Source organism: Symphalangus syndactylus, chromosome 18 (genome assembly GCF_028878055.3).
Source record: "Symphalangus syndactylus isolate Jambi chromosome 18, NHGRI_mSymSyn1-v2.1_pri, whole genome shotgun sequence".
In the NCBI taxonomy this organism is placed as follows: domain Eukaryota; kingdom Metazoa; phylum Chordata; class Mammalia; order Primates; family Hylobatidae; genus Symphalangus; species Symphalangus syndactylus.
The window spans coordinates 84,667,794-84,685,411 of record NC_072440.2 but is presented as its reverse complement, the minus strand read 5'-3'; the positions used below and the strand labels follow the sequence as shown (position 1 = coordinate 84,685,411).

At 41.5% G+C, this 17,618-nt stretch overlaps 1 protein-coding gene across 4 annotated transcripts in view; it reads left to right on the top strand.

The window, feature by feature from the left end:
- The window catches only part of LOC129468335 (glucokinase regulatory protein), an 83,066-nt gene that overhangs the window by 26,337 nt on the left and 39,111 nt on the right, over positions 1–17,618 (top strand). For 2 of the 4 annotated variants that reach the window (XM_063623831.1, XM_055253751.2), the window contains exon 1: positions 15,501–15,732. In XM_063623831.1, the coding sequence (XP_063479901.1) occupies positions 15,589–15,732 (144 nt within the window). In that variant the 5' untranslated portion in view covers positions 15,501–15,588. Of the gene's footprint in view, positions 1–726; positions 15,733–17,618 lie in introns of those variants that run through there. The other 2 variants (XM_055253755.2, XM_055253754.2) reach the window with 2 other exon arrangements.

Sequence of the window (17,618 nt, the reverse complement as noted above, 5' to 3'; positions counted from 1 at the left end):
TTATTTATTTTTATTTTTTTTAGAGACAGGGTCTCACGCTGTTGCAGTGGCACCATCATGGCTCACTATAGCCTCAAACTCCTGGGCTCAGGCAATCCTCCCACCTCAGCCTCCTGAGTAGCTGGGACGATAGGCAGGTGCCACCATGCCCAGCTAATTTATTTTATTTTTTGTAGAGATGGGGTCTTGCTGTGTTGCCTAGGCTGGTCTCGAACTCCTGGGCTCAAGTAATCCTCCTGTTTTGACCTCCCAAAGTGCTGGGATTACAGGTGTGAGCCACTGTGCCCAGCCTTGCATTATATTTCTACTGGACAATGCTGAGCTAGACGAGAGGAGGGTAGTGACAAAATGGAAGCAGTGTTTGCAGATGAACAGTCTTACATTAGTGTGCAAGATTTATTTGGTTACAGAGGAAACTAGAGAGAGGGAGTCCAGATTACCAACCTATAGGATTGGTGGGACACACATGCAAATTTGAGCAATTTGCCATTAATCCTCCAGTTTAACCCAGCCAGTCAAGCCCACCACCAACCCCTTTAACCTAGTTTTTCTTTACACCTGGGAATTACAATTTAAGATTGCCAACATGGACAAATCATCTACAGCCTCTATAGCCAGGCCTCGGGATCCCAGCCTCCCACTCTCATAGTTCATTCTTCTCCCTTGATTCCATTCTTAATTCCTCTGGCCTTTAGCCTGACACTGATCTTACCACTTCTTCCTTAGCGGTTCTCTGGACAGTCCAAGGCTCGATGCATCGAGAGCCTCCTCCGAGCGATCCACTTTCCCCAGCCACTGTCAGATGATATTCGGGCTGCTCCCATCTCCTGCCATGTCCAGGTTGCACATGAGAAGGAACAGGTACCCTGCCCACTGCTGGTCATTCAACAAATACTTGTTGAGTACTTCCAGTGTGTCAGGAAGTTTGTTTGGCACTGGGTTTACAAAGCTCAGTGGCACTCTGCTCACAAGGACCTCCACATTCATGGGGTCTTTGGACTGGGTTTTGAAGGACGAATAGGAGTTTTCCTGGTCAAAGTGAAGGTTTCTCTCTGCTCTTAATCCACCTCGTTACCACCTTGTAATCTTCATGACATCCTATTTGCATCTAACCTAGTGGCTCCTGATTCCTATATCAAATGCTTTAACTCTTCCAGGGTTCTGGTTTTTTTTTTTTTTTTTTTTTTGAGAGGGAGTCTTGCTCTGTCACCCAGGCTGCTGGCGTGCAGTGGCGCGATCTCAGCTCACTGCAACCTCTGCCCCCGGGTTCAAGAGATTCTCTTGCTTCAGTCTCCCAAATAGCTGGGATTACAGGTGCCAGCCACCAATGCCTGGCTAATTTTTGTATTTTTAGTAGAGATGAGGTTCGCCATGTTGGCCAGGCTTGTCTCAAACTCCTGAACTTAAGTGATCTGCCCACTTCGGCCTCCCAAAGTGCTGGGATTACAGGCGTGAGCCACTGTGCCTGACCTTCCTCCGGGGTTCTTTCTCTGATGACCTCATTCCCTCAGGCTTCAGTGCCCTCTGCCTCTTCCCCACAGGTGATCCCCATTGCCTTGCTGAGCCTCCTATTCCGGTGCTCGATCACTGAGGCTCAGGCACACCTGGCTGCAGCTCCTTCTGTCTGTGAGGCTGTCAGGAGTGCTCTTGCTGGGCCAGGTCAGAAGCGCACTGCGGACCCCCTCGAGATCCTAGAGCCTGACGTTCAGTGAACCCATGTTTCTGGGTGGGTGAAAGGGGCCCAACCCCGGCCACTTCAGCCCAGCCTGCCCAAGGGGACTTGTGCCAGCAGCACATGTGGGAGGAAGAAGCCCGGTTTCCAGGGCGTCAGCAGCCCAGGTTAGGGAGAAATATTCTCTCCACTTTGGGGGAGAGTTCTTGTTCTTGACCTAGTGGTTTCTACTCTCACCGACTTATTCTGATTTCAGAAATAAAATGAAATGTCTTATTTTGGAAAGTTAACCTTTCAAAGTCAGTAAATCAAACAGTAGATCAGAGGTGGGATAGGATGTGTGGCATGGGTTGGTCTTAACAGCAGATTTGTTTCTTTAATTCTGTCCCCAACTCCATTTCATTGGTTCCTAACACAAGCCTTATACTGGCATCCCTATATTTTCATTACCAACATGCGGCCACATGTGCATGCGTGCACACACACTCCAATCCCACACAGACACACAATGAGAGGTGGGAACTTTTAGGTAATTCCAGGGGAAGAGGTAAGAAGTTGTGTACCTAACATAGGAAACCCAGAAAAAGGGCAGTCTTAATCAGACATGACAAGATCTAGAATGAATGCTACATCCACGCATTAGACCATGAAATGAGGGTCACATCCCCTGCCCCGTGTTTGTAAGAGGAACATAAGGAACTCGGGGAGTGCTGAAAGCCCTTGGTGGTGGGATCCAACAAACACTAGAAACTTCAGGCTGTACATTTTAGACATCAGCTGCCCCATGTTTTGACAAATTAAAGGCACCCTTGTTCATCCTAGATTCATGCCAGCTCTTTCGGGCCTGTGATATATGGCCCTGACAGTAGAGAGCTGGTTCCTCCTGGTGCCTGAGAAATATCCAGGTAATAGACACTCAAGAACATTCCTCTGGAGATGAAACTCTCTGGATAGGTCCCTGAAACTTTTAGGCAGGAGGGTGACTGCAAAGGAGCCAGATTTTAGTTTTATGAGGATAATCAACCTTTTTAAGGTGGTCATAGGCCCCTCTGTGCATCTGAGGGCCTGCAGCCTCTATCTGAGCTCTGTTTTCCTGTTCCACATCTTCACACTGATGCCTTGGATCATCAGTAATCCCCCTTTCCCCAGCCACTACTCTCACGATGCTTCCTGAGTACCACCCCTTTCATCTTCCACAAACACCTCTCCCAAATTCAAGATGGCTAAAGTTAGGAGAGGCTCCTGCAAAGTCCCTCTGCTTCTCTTTACCCACAACTCTCTACCGCGTTCTTTCATCGGCTCAGTTCATCTCTCAGCATGGTGTCATGAACAGTGTCAAGTCTGAGAAGATACCTAGCATTCTGGGACCCCAAAGGGCAGAGCACCCCTTGATCCTGTTGATGATGCCAACTGTACAGTAGCTCCCCTCCCACATTTGGAGGGGATAGGGCACAGGGTTAGGTTTCTCCAAGGCTGGATGCAGAAGAACTCTAGAAGCCCTGAGTTTTTTAGTTGCCAAGTACATGGATGGCATAAAGACATCAAGTGAATTCAATTCTTATGTAGTTGGACACAATATTCAGGTATTATGAACAAGGTGGAGTACTGCTCAGCCTTGGGGGACATTAGAAGCTAGACACACTCTGGCATTGTGGCAGAGATGAAGATGACTAAGATCTGATGCCTACCCCCTAGAAACTCACAAGCACATAGCAATTCGAATACAAGACAGAGTTGAAGTGGATTAAACAGCGGGACAAGAACAGAGAGCTGCTGAAAGTATAGGGTAGGCCAAGAGTCAAGGAAAGTTTTGGAAGAAAAGAGGCTGGGGTAGGGTAAAGGAACAGCCAAAGAAAACCCAAGAAGATTTGAAGATTCGCACTGGGATATGGATCTGATAGCAGAGAATCTGGTCATTGTCAATGGGATTTGTGCTCTAGGCAGAGCTAAAGAAGTTCAAAGGTTTTTTTAGAACTATCCAGACAGAAATGATAGGGTGACAACTTTTGCAGTTATTTGGAGAAAGTAAACATCTAAGGGCAAAAACAGCAAGAGAATAATCCATTATTAATACAAGGCAGTAATTATGTAGAAAGGACTAAAGGGCCTGGGCCTGAAGACTGGATTAGATTGTGGAAGATGAAGACAACAATTTCCCAGCACATATATTTGCTGGATTAAAAGCAAAAGGGGGCTAGGTGTGCCATCCTAGCTACTTGAGAGGCTGAGATGGGAGGATCACTTGAGTCCAGGAGTTCAAGGCCAGGCTGGGCCACGTTACAAGACCCTGGCTCTAAAAAAGAAAAAAAAACAAGAGGGGGTGGGGCAAACGATATTTGGATATCACACAAACTCCAAGCCTGATATTTTTTATATATCTATACACATACATATATAATGGATATATATTTTATATATTCCATATATGTATATATATAAAATGGAACTCATGAACTCGCCTCCAAAATCAGCTAGCTATTCTTTTCATAATTTAGACGGTTTCTCTTTTTTTTTTTTTAAGGGAAGGGTCTCACTATGCTGTCCAGGCTGCAGTGCAGTGCAGTGGTGAGGTCATAGCTCACTGCAGCCTCGAACTCCTTAGCTCAAGCAATCTTCCTGCCTCAGCCTCCCAAGTAGCTAGGACTACAAATGTGCACCACCACACCCGGCTCATTTTTTTTTTTTTTTTTTGTAGAGATAGGGCCTTGCTATGTTGCTCAGGCTGGTCTTGATTCCTGGCCTCCAGTGATCTTACTGCTTTCGCCACCCAAAGTGCTGGGATCGTATGTGTGAACCACCACACCTGGCCAACATTCATTTGGTCTAACATTCAGATTGTTTTGAATGTTACACAGCCTGGAGCCAGCTCTTGAATATGAGATAAGCTGTAACATTGAAAGAGGATGTTGGGACCAGGTAGGAGACAGAGGGGACTCCATCTGGTTCCAGGGATGGGCTCTACAAATACAGCAAAATGCCTAAGATCCAGTGGAAACTTACGGTTGGACCCAATTGGACAGGTGGGTCAAATCCTAGCGTTGAGAGGACAGGTACTGTATCTAGGTGATGCAAAATGCTCCCATCCTAGGAGAGAGTGGGTCATTTTTAAGCTAGTGACTGGGGTATTGTGGAAAAGACAAGGAAAAAGACAAGAAGAGGATCCCTGGAGCATCTTGTAGTCACAGAAAGTAAAGAATTGCTCAAAACCTCCACAACGATGAGAATATGTCAAAGGGATACAGGAGCCAATGTGAAAGAGCTCCTAGTGCCTAAAGTGGGAACAATTGGAGCAACAAAATAAATAACAAGCTGGGCATGGTGGTAGGTGACAGTAGTCCCAGCTACTTGGGAAGCTAGGTGGGAGGATTGATTGCTTAAGCCCAGGCAGCTGAGGCTGCAGTGAGCTGTGATCATGCCACTGCATTCCAGCCTGGGCGACAGAGTGAGACCCTGTCTCAAATAAATAAAATAAAAAAAAAAACACTTGGTTTAAAAAAACACATAAATACACGTGAATTCATACCATTATAAGCAAATGATTGAATAAATAAAGTGGGGGAAAGTACCAATTTTTCCTAAAGAAGAATTCTAAATAATAAACACACACACACACACACACACACACACACACACACGCACACATTCCTTTAGGAAATGGAGCTTAATCACCCCACACCACCTCTCCTCCAACGTGGGTTAGATTTAGGGGCTTACTTACAAAAAAACAGAGTATGGGAAAGGGAATGGATTTTACAGTGGAAAAACCAGGCAAGCACTACCCTAATCAAGTAATCAAGATGAGCATCACCAGCGGTTATCAAGTACCTCCTGATATGATATCATGAGAAGGGCATGTCACCTCTGTGGTATTCTTCCCCCAAACACTAACCTCAGTCTAAGCATAAAGAAAACATCACAGTAACCCAGCTTTAGGGACATATTACAAAATACCTGCTCATTTTATAAAATACCTGAAAATTTTCAGTCATGGAAAACAAGAAAAGACTGAGAAACTGTCATAGACCAGAAGAGACTCAGGAAGCATGACTCACCTACAGGGTGCTACCCTCGGTTGGATCCTGGAAAGATAAAGGACTTTAGTGGCAAAACTGGTGAAATTGCATGAAATCTGGAGTTTAGTTAATAGAAAATATACCAATGTTAAACTCATAGTTTTGACAAACGTACCAAAGTTATGTAAGATGTTAATGTTAGGTAAAACTAGGTGAAGAATATATGGGAATTTACAGTACTATCTTTGTAACTTTTCTGTAAACCTGAAATTTTTCAAAAATAAAAAGTTTATTCAAAAAATAAATTTAAACTGAAAGCCTTTCCTCTTAGATCTGGAACATGACAAAGATCCCCACTTTCACCACTGTGATTCAACATAGTACGGAAGTCCTAGCTAGAGCAATCAGACAAGACAAAAAAATAAAGGGCATTCAAACTGGAAAGGAAGAAGTCAAATTATCCTTATTTGAAGGAGATGTGATTTTTTTTTTTTTTTTGAGACAGAGTCTTGCTCTGTTGCTCAGGCTGGAGTGCAGTGGTGCGATCTCGGCTCACTGCAACCTCTGCCTCCCGAGTCCAATCGTTTTTCCTGCCTCAGCTCCTGAGTAGCTGGGATTATAGGTGCATGCCACCATGCCTGGCTAATTTTTTGTATTTTTTTTTTTTTTTTTTTTTTTTTTAGTAGAGATGGGGTTTCACCATGTTGGTCAGGCTGGTCTCGAACTCCTGACCTTGTGATCCACCTGCCTCAGCCTCCCAAAGTGTTGGGATTACAGGCATGAGCCACTGCACCTGTCAAGATCTCTACAATGAAAGCTATAAAACACTGATGAGAGAAATTGAAGATGGCACAGAAAAATGGAAAGATATTCCATAATCATGGATTGGAAGAATCGATGTTAAAATATTTGTAGTACCCAAAGCAATCTACGGCTTCAATACAATCCCTATCAAAATATCAATGACATTCTTCACAGAAATAGAAAAAACTTCCTAAAATTTATATGGAACCACAAAAGACCTAGAATAACCAAAGCTATCCTGAGCAAAAAGAACAAAACTAGAGGAATCCATTACCTAACTTCAAATTACATTACAGAGTTATAGTAACCAAAACAGCGTGGTACTGGCATAAAAACAGATACATAGACCAATGTAGCAGAATAGAGAACTCAAAAACAAATTCACACACCTACAGTGAACTCGTTTTTGACAAAGGTACCAAGAACATACATTGGGGAAAAGACAGTTTCTTTAATAAATGATGCTGGGAAAATTGGATCTCTGATATGGTTTGGTTCTGTGTCGCCACCCAAATCTCATGTTGAATTATAATTCCCAGTGTTGTGGGAGGGGCCTGGTGGGAGGTGATTGGATCATGGGGGTGGAGTTCCCCCATTCTGTTTTCATGATAGTGAGTGAGTTTTCACAAGATCTTATGGTTTAAAAGTGTGTGGCACTCTCCCCTTTGTGCTCTCTTTCCTGCTGCTATGTGAAGAAGATGTTGGCTTCCGCTTCACCTGCCGCCATGATTGTAGGTTTCCTAAGGCCTCCCAGTCATGTTTCCTGTTAAGCCTGTGAAACTGTGAGTCAATTAAACCTCCTTTATACATAAATTACCCAGTCTCAGGTAGTACATCCATATGCAGAAGAATGAAACTAGACCCCTATCTCTTGCCATATACAAAAATCAAATCAAAATGGATTAGAGACTTAAGTCTCAAACTATGAAACTACATTGGGGGAAACTCTCCAGGACATTACCCTGGGCAAAAGTTTCTTGAGTAATTCTCTACAAGCACAGGCAACCAAAGCAAAAATGGACAAATGGGATCACATTAAGTTAAAAAGCTTTTGCACAGCAAAGAAAATAATCAACAAAGTGAAGAGACAATCCACAGAATAGGAGAAAATTTTTACAACTATCCATATGACAAGGGATTAATAACTATATATATGTATATATATGGAGCTCAACTCTATAGGAAGAAATCTAATAATCCAATTTAAAAATTGGCAAAAGATTTGAATAGCCAGCTGGGTGCAGTGGCTCATGCCTGTAATCGCAGCACTTTGGGAGGCCGAGGCGGGCGAATCACGAGGTCAGGAGTTCAAGACCAGCCTGGCCAACATGGTGAAACCCCGTCTCTACTAAAAATACAAAAATTAGCTGGGCATAGTGGCACATGCCTGTAATCCCAGCTACTAGGGAGGCTAAGGCAGGAGAATTGCTTGAACTGGGACCCAGGAGGTGGAGGTTTCAGTGAGCCGAGATTGCACCATTGCACTCCATCCTGGGCTACAAAGTGAGACTCTGTCTCAAAAAAAAAAAAAAAAAAGAAAAGATTTGAATAGACATTTCTCAAAAGAAGACATGCAAATGGCAAACAATCATATGAAAAAGTGCTCAACATCACTGATCATCAGAGAAATGCAAATCAAAACTACAATGAGATATTATCTCACTCCAATTAAAATGGCTTTTATCCAAAAGACAAGCAGTAACAAATGCTGGAGAGAATGTGTAGAAAAGGGAACACTTGTATACTGTTGGGAATGTAAATTAGTACAACCACTATGGAGAGCAATACCACTGCTGGATATAAAGACAAAAGAAAGGAAATCAGTATATTGAAGAGATATCTGCACTCCCGTGTTTGTTGCAGCACTGTTCACAATAGCCAAAATTTGGAAGCAACCTAAGTGGCCATCAACAGATGAATGGATAAAGAAAATGTGGTACATATACACAATGGAGTACTATTTATCCATAAAGAGAATAAGATTCTGTCATTTGCAACACATGGATAGAACTTATTTCACTTATTATGTTAAGTGAAATAAGCCAGGCACAGAAGGACAAATGTTGCATGTTCTCACTTACTTGTGGGATCTAAAAATCAAAACAGGCTGAGTGTGGTGGCTCACCTGTAATCCCAGCACTTTGGGAGGCTGAGGTAGGTGGATCACCTGAGATTAGGAGTTCAAGACCAGCCTGGTCAACATGGCAAAACCCCTTCTCTACTAAAAATACAAAAATTAGCTGGGTGTAGTGGCGGGTGCCTGTAATCCCAGCTACTTGGGAGGCTGAGGCAGGAGAATGGCTTGAACCTGGGAGGCAGAGGTTGCAGTAAGCCGATATCGTGCCATTGCACAGCAGCCTGGGTGACAGAGCAAGACTCTGTCTCAAACAAACAAACAAACAAATAATTGAGCTTATGGAGATAGAGAATAGAAGGATGGTTACCAGAGGCTGGGAAGGGTAGTGGAGGGGTAGTGGTGGGGAGGTGGGAATTGTTAATGGGTACAAAAAAAAAAATAGAAAGAATAAATAAGGGTGGGCACAGTGGCAAATGCATGTAATCCCAGCACTTTGGGAGGTTGAGGCGGGAGGATAATTTGAGCCAGGAGTTCAAGACCAGCATGGTTAACGTAGCGAGAGCCCATCTCTACAAAAAAAAAAAAAAAAAAAATTAGCTGAGCATGGTGGTATATGCCTGTAGTCCCAGCTATTAAGGAGGCTGAAGCAGGAGGATCCCTTCAGCCTGGGAAGTTGAGGCTACAGTGAGCCATGATTGCACCACTGCACTCCAGCTTAGGTGACAGAGCGGTATCCTGTCTCAAAAAAAAAAAAAAAAAAAGAATAAGGCACAGTATTTAATAGCACAACAGGGGGACTATAGTCAATAATCATTTAATTGTACATTTAAAAATAATTAAGAGTATAATTGGATTCTTTGTAACACAGAGGATAAATGCTTGAGGGGATGAATACACAATTTTCCATGATGTGATTATTCTGCATTGCCTGTGATACGGTTTGGATCTGTGTCCTCACCCAAATCTCATGTTGGATTGTAGTCCCCAGTGCTGGGGATGGGGCCTGGTGGGAGATGATTGGATCATGGGGGTGGAGTGCTCATGAATGGTTTAGTACTGTTCCCCTTGGTATAGTGAATGAGTTCTCACAAGAGCTGGTTGTTTACAAGTGTATGGGACCTCACTCTCTATTTCTCCTGCTTCGGCTGTGTGAAATGAGCCTGCTTCCCCTTTCCCTTCTGCCATGACTGTAAGTTTCCTGAGGCCTCCCCAGCAGCTGCTGTGCTTCCTGTACAGCCGGCAGAACAGTGAGCCAGTTAAATTTCTTTTCTTCATAAATTACCCAGTCTCTGATATTTCTTTATAGCAATGCAAGAATGGACTAATACTAATCATAGTATCATAATTGTGTTATGGAATATGTATTATGATCTAAAAATAAAAACATGTATTATGGAATACAGTATCATAATACAAATATCTCATGTATTTCATAATATATATAATGTACCCACAAATACTAAAAATTAAATTTTTTAAAAAATTAAAAATAAATATATAAAGTTAAAATTCCTAACTACAATAACATATATTTGGGAAGGGATAAATTGAGTTAAAATATTCTAAGGGCCTTGATTTTTCCATAAAGAAGATAAAAGTTTTTATTAATTTAAGGCTTTGATAACCTGTGTGCATATTGCATTTTAAAAGGTATCTGCTAAAAACAGGGTTGGCAAACTTCTTCTGTAGAGATAGATAGTAAATATTTTAGTCTTTGCAGTCCCTGTGGTCTCAGTCATTAATATTCAACTCTGCTGTTGTAAGCTTGAAAACAGCCATAGACAATATGTAAAATGGCTGTGGCTGTGTTCCAATAAATCTTCATTTGCAAAAACAGGCAGCATGCTGGATTTGGCACACAGACCATAGTTTGCCAAGCCTTGCACTAAAAGAATAAAAACGGTATAATTTCTAATTAGTAAAGGGGAAAAATGAAGTAATTAAAAATAGTTAGTCATCTAAATGAAAGGCAAGAAAAGAGAGTAAAAGACCGGGCCAGGTGGCTCATGTGTAATCCCAGCACTTTGGGAGGCTGAGGCAGGTGGATCACCTGAAACCAGCCTGGCCAACATGGCGAAACACTGTCTCTACTAAAAATATAAAAATTAGGTGGGCATGGTAGCATACACCTGTAGACCTAGCTACTTTGGAGGCTGAGAAAGGAGAATCGCTTGAACCTGGGAGGCAGAGGTTGCAGTGAGCCAAGATCACACCACTGCACTCCAAAGTGGGCAACAGAGCAAGACTCTGTCTCAAAAAAAAAAAAAAAAAAAAAGAGAAAGAAACTTAAAATATAGGACAAAACAGAAAATACTAAGAGGACAGATCATGACCCAAATACTTTGGTAATTACATTAAAGGTAAATGAAATACATGCCCCAATTAACACTTTTTTGTTATAGATGTGTCTCTTGCAAACAGCATATATATGGATTTTGTTTATTTTGTATCCAGTATTAAAGCAAAAGGATATAGAAAGGTTGACAGTAAAAGAATAGGAAAAGATATACTGTGAAATACCAACCAAAAGAAAATAGCTATGGCAATTGTCATGCCAGAACCCTATTGACTTCAGTAAGGATAGCATCATGTTGCAGAGGCTAAAGAAGAGACCTGGAGCTAGCAAACAAGACATTGGGCTTATTGAGGGAAATTACATACAGGGCAGTCCACTGGTGGTGGGCTAAACAGGAGAACCACAACTGCTTATAAAAAGCATGCAGTTTATATAGTATTTTCACTTAGCACCCTCCCCCTAGCAACCTCCTCCTGGCAACTTTCATTTAACTCAAAACAAAAGGCCTCAATCCCCAGTATGTCCTGCATGTCACAGGCCATGCTGGGGGTTCAGATGTTCATTATACATAAGGAATAAATAAATCTCCAGATTGGCCACTTCTGGATTCCTTAGCTTGGAAATCCAAACACACATTCTTCTTAGAACATAGGATCATTCTCAGGCTATGCTTAAGTTAAGTTGTTACTGTCAGATGTATCTGCCATACAGGGTCATTCTTAGGGATATGCTTAAGTTATGCTATCAGGTCCATCTACCATACAGCAATATTAATATCAGACAAAATAACTTAAGGCCAAAAGTATTACTAGAAGTAAACAGGCACTTCATAGTGTTAAAATATTTAATTTACCAGGAATGTATTGTGATTTTAAAGAATGATTAAAAATATATAAAGCAAAAATCCACAGATCTCAAAGGAGATATAAACAAATACACAATTATATTAATAGGCGATTTTACATGCCTGTCTTAGTAATTGATGGAAAATCAGACAAAAGCTTAGGAGTATAGATTTGAACATAAAGACTAGCAAAATTGACCAAACGGACATATAGAGACTGTTTTTATCACCTGTGGAATACATCTTATTTTAAAACACACATAGAATTTTTATAATTGACCATAAACTGGGATAAAGTCTCAAACATTTCAACGGATTGAAATGATTTAAAGTGTGTATTCTGATTACAATGTGACTTGGTTAGATAACTAGAAAATCCCCATATATGTAGAAATTTTAACATGAATTTCTAAATAATCCATGGATCAAAGAAATCAATATGGGAACTAGAAAATAGTTGGAACTAAATGATAACAAAAATTCTACATATCACAACTGGTGACATGCAGCTGAAGTAGTACTTGGGAGGAAACATATCCTGATTTGCATATATTAGGGGGAAAGAGCTGAAAATGAATGATTTAGGCATTCATCTCAAGAAGAAAGTTAGAAAAATAGCATCAAAATACATCCAAAGAAAGTAGAAACGAGGAAATACGGCAAAGGCAGAAATTATTGAAATAGAAAACAAACATACAAAGTTAGTTCTTTGAAAGGATTAACAAAATTGACAAATCTCTAGCAAGATAGGCCAAAGAAAAGGGGAAAAACCTCACAAATAACCAGCACCATGAAAACAAAGGAGACATGACATTTGAATAACTTTGTCAATACATTTGAAAATGTAGATTAAACGGAAAAATTACTAGAAAATATACCTTCCAAAGCTGACTCAAAAAAAACCTCTCATGGTTGGCTACAATGGCTTGTGCCTGTAATATCAACTACTCAGGAGGCTGAGACAAGAGAATTGCTAGAGGCCAGGTGTTCAAGACCAGCTGGGGCAACATAGTGAGACCCTCATTTCTAATTTTAAAGTAATTAATTTTTATTCCCCCCCATTCTCAATAGTATAATAATCTTCAAAAAATGGAATATGTAGTCAAAAATCCTCACTCAAAAAGAGCTCCAGGTTTGTATGGTTTTGCTGATGGGTTCTGCCAAAAATTGAAGGATCAAAGGGTTCCAAGCTTACACAAACTCTTTCAGAGCATTTAAAAAAAGAGGAAACATTCTCTAACTCTTGAATCTAGCATGACTTTGATACTAAAAACCTGACAAGGACAGAACAAGAGAGACAAATTTCAGGCTGGACTTGATCATCAAAATAGATAGCTGGGCATGGTGGCTCACGCCTGTAATCCCAGCACTTTGGGATGCCAAGGTGGGCGGATTGCTAGAGTCCAGGAGTTCAAGACCAGCCTGGGTAACATGGCAAAATTCCATCTCTACAAAAAATACAAAAATTAGCCAGGCATGGTGGCACATGTCTGTGGTCCTAGCTACTTGAGAGGCTGAGGTGGGAGGATCGCTTGAGCCGGGGAGGTGGAGGTTCCAGTGAGCTGTGATCATGCCACTGCACTCCAGCCTGGGGGACAGAACAAGACCCTGTCTCAAAAAAAAAAAAAAAAGCAAAGATTCTAAACAAAATATTAGCAATTGGAATGCAATAATTTATTTAAAGTCTAAATGGCCAATTAACTTATGAAAGTGTGTTTTATCTTCAGTAATCAGAGAAATTCAAGTTAAAACCACAATGAAATACCACTATCACACACACCACATTGGCTTAAACAGCTTGACAATACCGTGTGTTGACATGAAAATAAAGCAAGAAGAACTACCATTCACCACTGGTAGAAGTATAAATTGACATATCCACTTTGGAAAGCAGCTTGGCACTGTCCACTAGAGTTTGTTACACATACCCTATAACTTAGCAATTCCATTCCTAGGTAGACACTGTAGAGCAGGGATTCTCAAAGTTATGGTCCCTGCATCAACAGCATCAGCATCACCTGGGAACTTTGAAATGCCAAATCTTTGGGCTCCACCCCAAACCTACTCAACCAGCAACTATAGGTGTAGGGCCCAGCAATCTGGTTTATAATAAACCCTCTACATGATTGTAATGCATTTTAAAGTTTGAGAACTACAGCCATAGAGAATTAGGAACTTGTGTTTACCAAGATGCATGGACAAGGATGTTTTTGACAGCATTGTTTATAATAAGCAAACACTGAAAAGAAGCCTAATATCCATCAATATCATAATGGATAAATATGTTATAGAATAGTTATATAATACAATGAAATATTTAAAAATAATGAATCACAGCTATACAAAATATGATGGCTATCTCAAACATAATGGTGAGTAAATAAGACACAAAGAATACACTTTTATATCCATATAGAGAAAGGTTCTTGTCAAACTATATAATATATAAATATGTTTTCTATATATATAATATGTAAATATGTTTTATATATTATGTATATAATGTTTTAAGAACCTAAAACTATGTCTTCAGTTCTAATCTTTTTTTAGAACTCCAGGCTGGCATATAACTAGTACCTGCCACTTAATGTGTGTTCAGCTCATATAACATATTTTATTCTTTATAATTATAATCTCTATAGTGACCACAGAGTATTTCATAACATGGGTATAGCACATTTATTTAACTACTTTCTTCTTGATGGGCTTTTCTAGAGCATTGCTTAGGCTGCCCCTGTAGGCTGAAAATTCTATGAGGTAGAGACCTCATCTGTCCTCTAAGACATTACCTGCTGTTCAATAGTTCATCGAGTTGCTTTTCCAGATTAACTTTCCTATAAGAAAAAAGAATGCCTTGGCCAGTTTTATTAATCTTTGTTATCGCATGAATTGATTCCTTGTACATTTTTTGTTTATAGTGAATTAGCCCTAGAGAATCCAGTCAAGTCTGGATGACATGATGGAATAAATGTTCTAGACTTGGAAAATGAGACTGTAGATTCTGGGGTAGAGTGATCCTCTAAAGTAATTTAATTTCTCTCTCTGACATCTCTTTTCTGTCCCAATGCAATAGCAGCTAGAAAATGTGTCAAGCCTTAGACTTAGGAAACTGTTTATCTCAAATTTTCTGAGAGTACCTACTTAAAATATCCTAGCTTTCTTAAATTTACTTGACCTTGGCCGGGCGCGGTGGCTCACTCCTGTAATCCCAGCACTTTGGGAGGCTGAGGCGGGTGGATCATGAGGTCAAGAGATCGAGACCAGCCTGGCAAACATGGTGAAACCCCGTCTCTACTAAAAATACAAAAATTAGCTGGGCGTGGTGTCGCGTGCCTGCAATCCCAGCAACTTGGGATGCTGAGGCAGAGAATTGCTTGAGCTTGGGAGGCGGAGGTTGCAGTGAGCTGAGATTGTGCCACTGCACTCCAGCCTGGAGACAGAGTGAGACTCCATCCCCCCCCAAAAAAAATTACTTGACTTTGTATTCTAGTTTGTGGTTTGGGACATTTAACACCATACCTGGACTTCCAGGGAGTGACTGGCTCCAGAGAAAATGCTTGTAGGGCAGAACAGGCCACTTGGGAGGCCTGCTTCTTTAAAACCTTGCCTCCATACTCCCTACTTAATGACAAGCTGTCTAGCCCAATCCTAGAAGAGTCATAAAGGAGTTCTTCCCTGAACTTTGGCTGTCAGAGCAGAGCCTGTGGACAGCTGCAGGAAGGGGCAGCAGATGGTACTTTGGGTATGGCTCAGAGAAGAGACCTAAGTAGCATGCACATTGGCTGGATGCTGTCAGATTTACCTTGGGATGCCCATTGTGATGTCATATGGAGTCACAGCCTTGATGCATAAAACTGGCTGAGAAGAGCATGGGGTTGAGAAATGGCACCAATTTGGGGGATGGACATCCCACTGCCATCATATATCAGCCTTCTGTTATTGTTTGTTTTTTTAATTTTGGGGCTTTGGACACTGTTTTCCGGGAATCGGAGCCGGAAGCAGGTGGCAGCCAAGATAAACTCAGAGGTATATGATGTAGCCCTCCCTTGAAACTAACTGGTCCCGCTCCTGAGGCTATAGAAACTGCCATACTTTGGGCCATGAGAGGAACTGGATGGAAGGAGAGGGGAGTTGAGACAGTGCTCATGGACAGTCTTCCTATAGGTCACTATAAATCCTTTTTCCTTCAATTCATTTCAACAGACCTTGAGCACCTATTATATATGGCAGTGTAGTAGACATTGAGGAAGAATAAAGACTATCCCCACTCTCTAGGAGCTCGAGGTGAAGTGGGGGAGACGGATATACACATAACTGGAAAGAGAATGTGTTAAGAGTTAATAGAGGTATAAATGTTGCTAAAGACATGGGAGGTAGACAGTATTTTGAACTAGGGGGCTCTATAAAATGCCACCTGGGAGAGCTCAGGTTTGAATGTGCTTCAGAGGAAGAGTGGGATTTTGAAGGTGGTTGGGGTGAATAGAGGAAGGCAGTGGAAACCTTTCAAAAAAGAGGGAATACATTGGAAGAAAGGCATGGGAAAGGGAAGAGTATTGGATGTGTTTGAGGAGAGATGTCATCAATCTGGATGGAGCATAGGACTGTAGGGATTCAGAGAGAGAAAAGGTTGACAAGTTAACAGAGGTCACATTGTAGATCTTTGAACGCCAGGCTGAATACTTGGTATAAATACAACTCCGTGCAGTTTGAAAGACATCAAATATTTGAAAGCCAGATAAAAATGTGCTTAGATCTGTGCTTTGAGGAGCGCTTCTCAAACTTTAATATGCATATGAATCACCTGGGGGGTCTTGTTAAAAAGCAGATTCTGATGTAGTAAGTCTGGGGTAGGGACTGAGTTTCCACAATTCTAGCAAGCTCCCAGATGATGCTGCTGCCCTTGGACTGAGGGCCACACATTAAGAGTGAGGTTTTAAATACCTCCAGTAAGCTTATATGGTAGTTCTCTGGCATAGCTAGGCCATGTTCATGGTTTAGTGGGAAGAAGGGGGGAAACAAAAAAAGAGCGGCACGGTGAAAAAGAGAATGTAGCCGGGCGCAGTGGCTCTCACCTGTAATCCCAGCACTTTGGGAGGCAGAGGTGGGCATATCACTTGAGGTCAAGAGTTCGAGACCAGCCTGGTCAACATGGTGGAACCCCGTCTCTACTAAAAATACTAAATTAGCCAGGCATGGTGGCATGCACGTGTAGTCTTAGCTACCGGGGAGGCTGAGGCAGGAGAAACACTTGAACCCCGGAGGTGGAGGTTGCAGTGAGCTGAGACTGTGCCATTGCACTCCAGCCTGGGCAACAGAGCGAGACTCTGTCTCAAGAAAAAAAAAAAAGGAAAGGAGAACATAAATTAATTCCCCAAGTATTTATCACCCACTCCTACCCCCATTTCCACTCCTCTGTGCACTATTGATACAGCAGTAAGTGGAAGAGACAAAAATATCTGCTATCAGGGATGTGAAAGTGGAGGAGGTATTGGGGTGAATGTTTGGATGTGGAAGGTGTTGCAAGACTCCCTGGCAAAGGAGGGAGAAGGGACTGAGTCTATTTTTCCTGATGCAAAGAGTTAATTATAAACATTGTCATCATTTTCTATGAGGACTACATTCATCATGGTATTTCCAGTGCCTAGTATACTGGCTGGCACATAGTAAGTGCTCCGTAGTTGTTTGTGAAATGAATGAACAAATTCTCAGTTTTAACCCTGAATGACTCACAAGATGATGGTGTTTTAAACGACATAGGCAACATTACACATGAAAAGTTTTGAATGTGGTGGGAGGCAGAATATGAACCATTGTGTTGGAAGTGCTTGTAAAATTTATGTGGAGATATTCATCAAGCAGCTCAAATTAATGGCCGAGACCTGTGATGTTCAATATGGTATCTGCTAGTCATA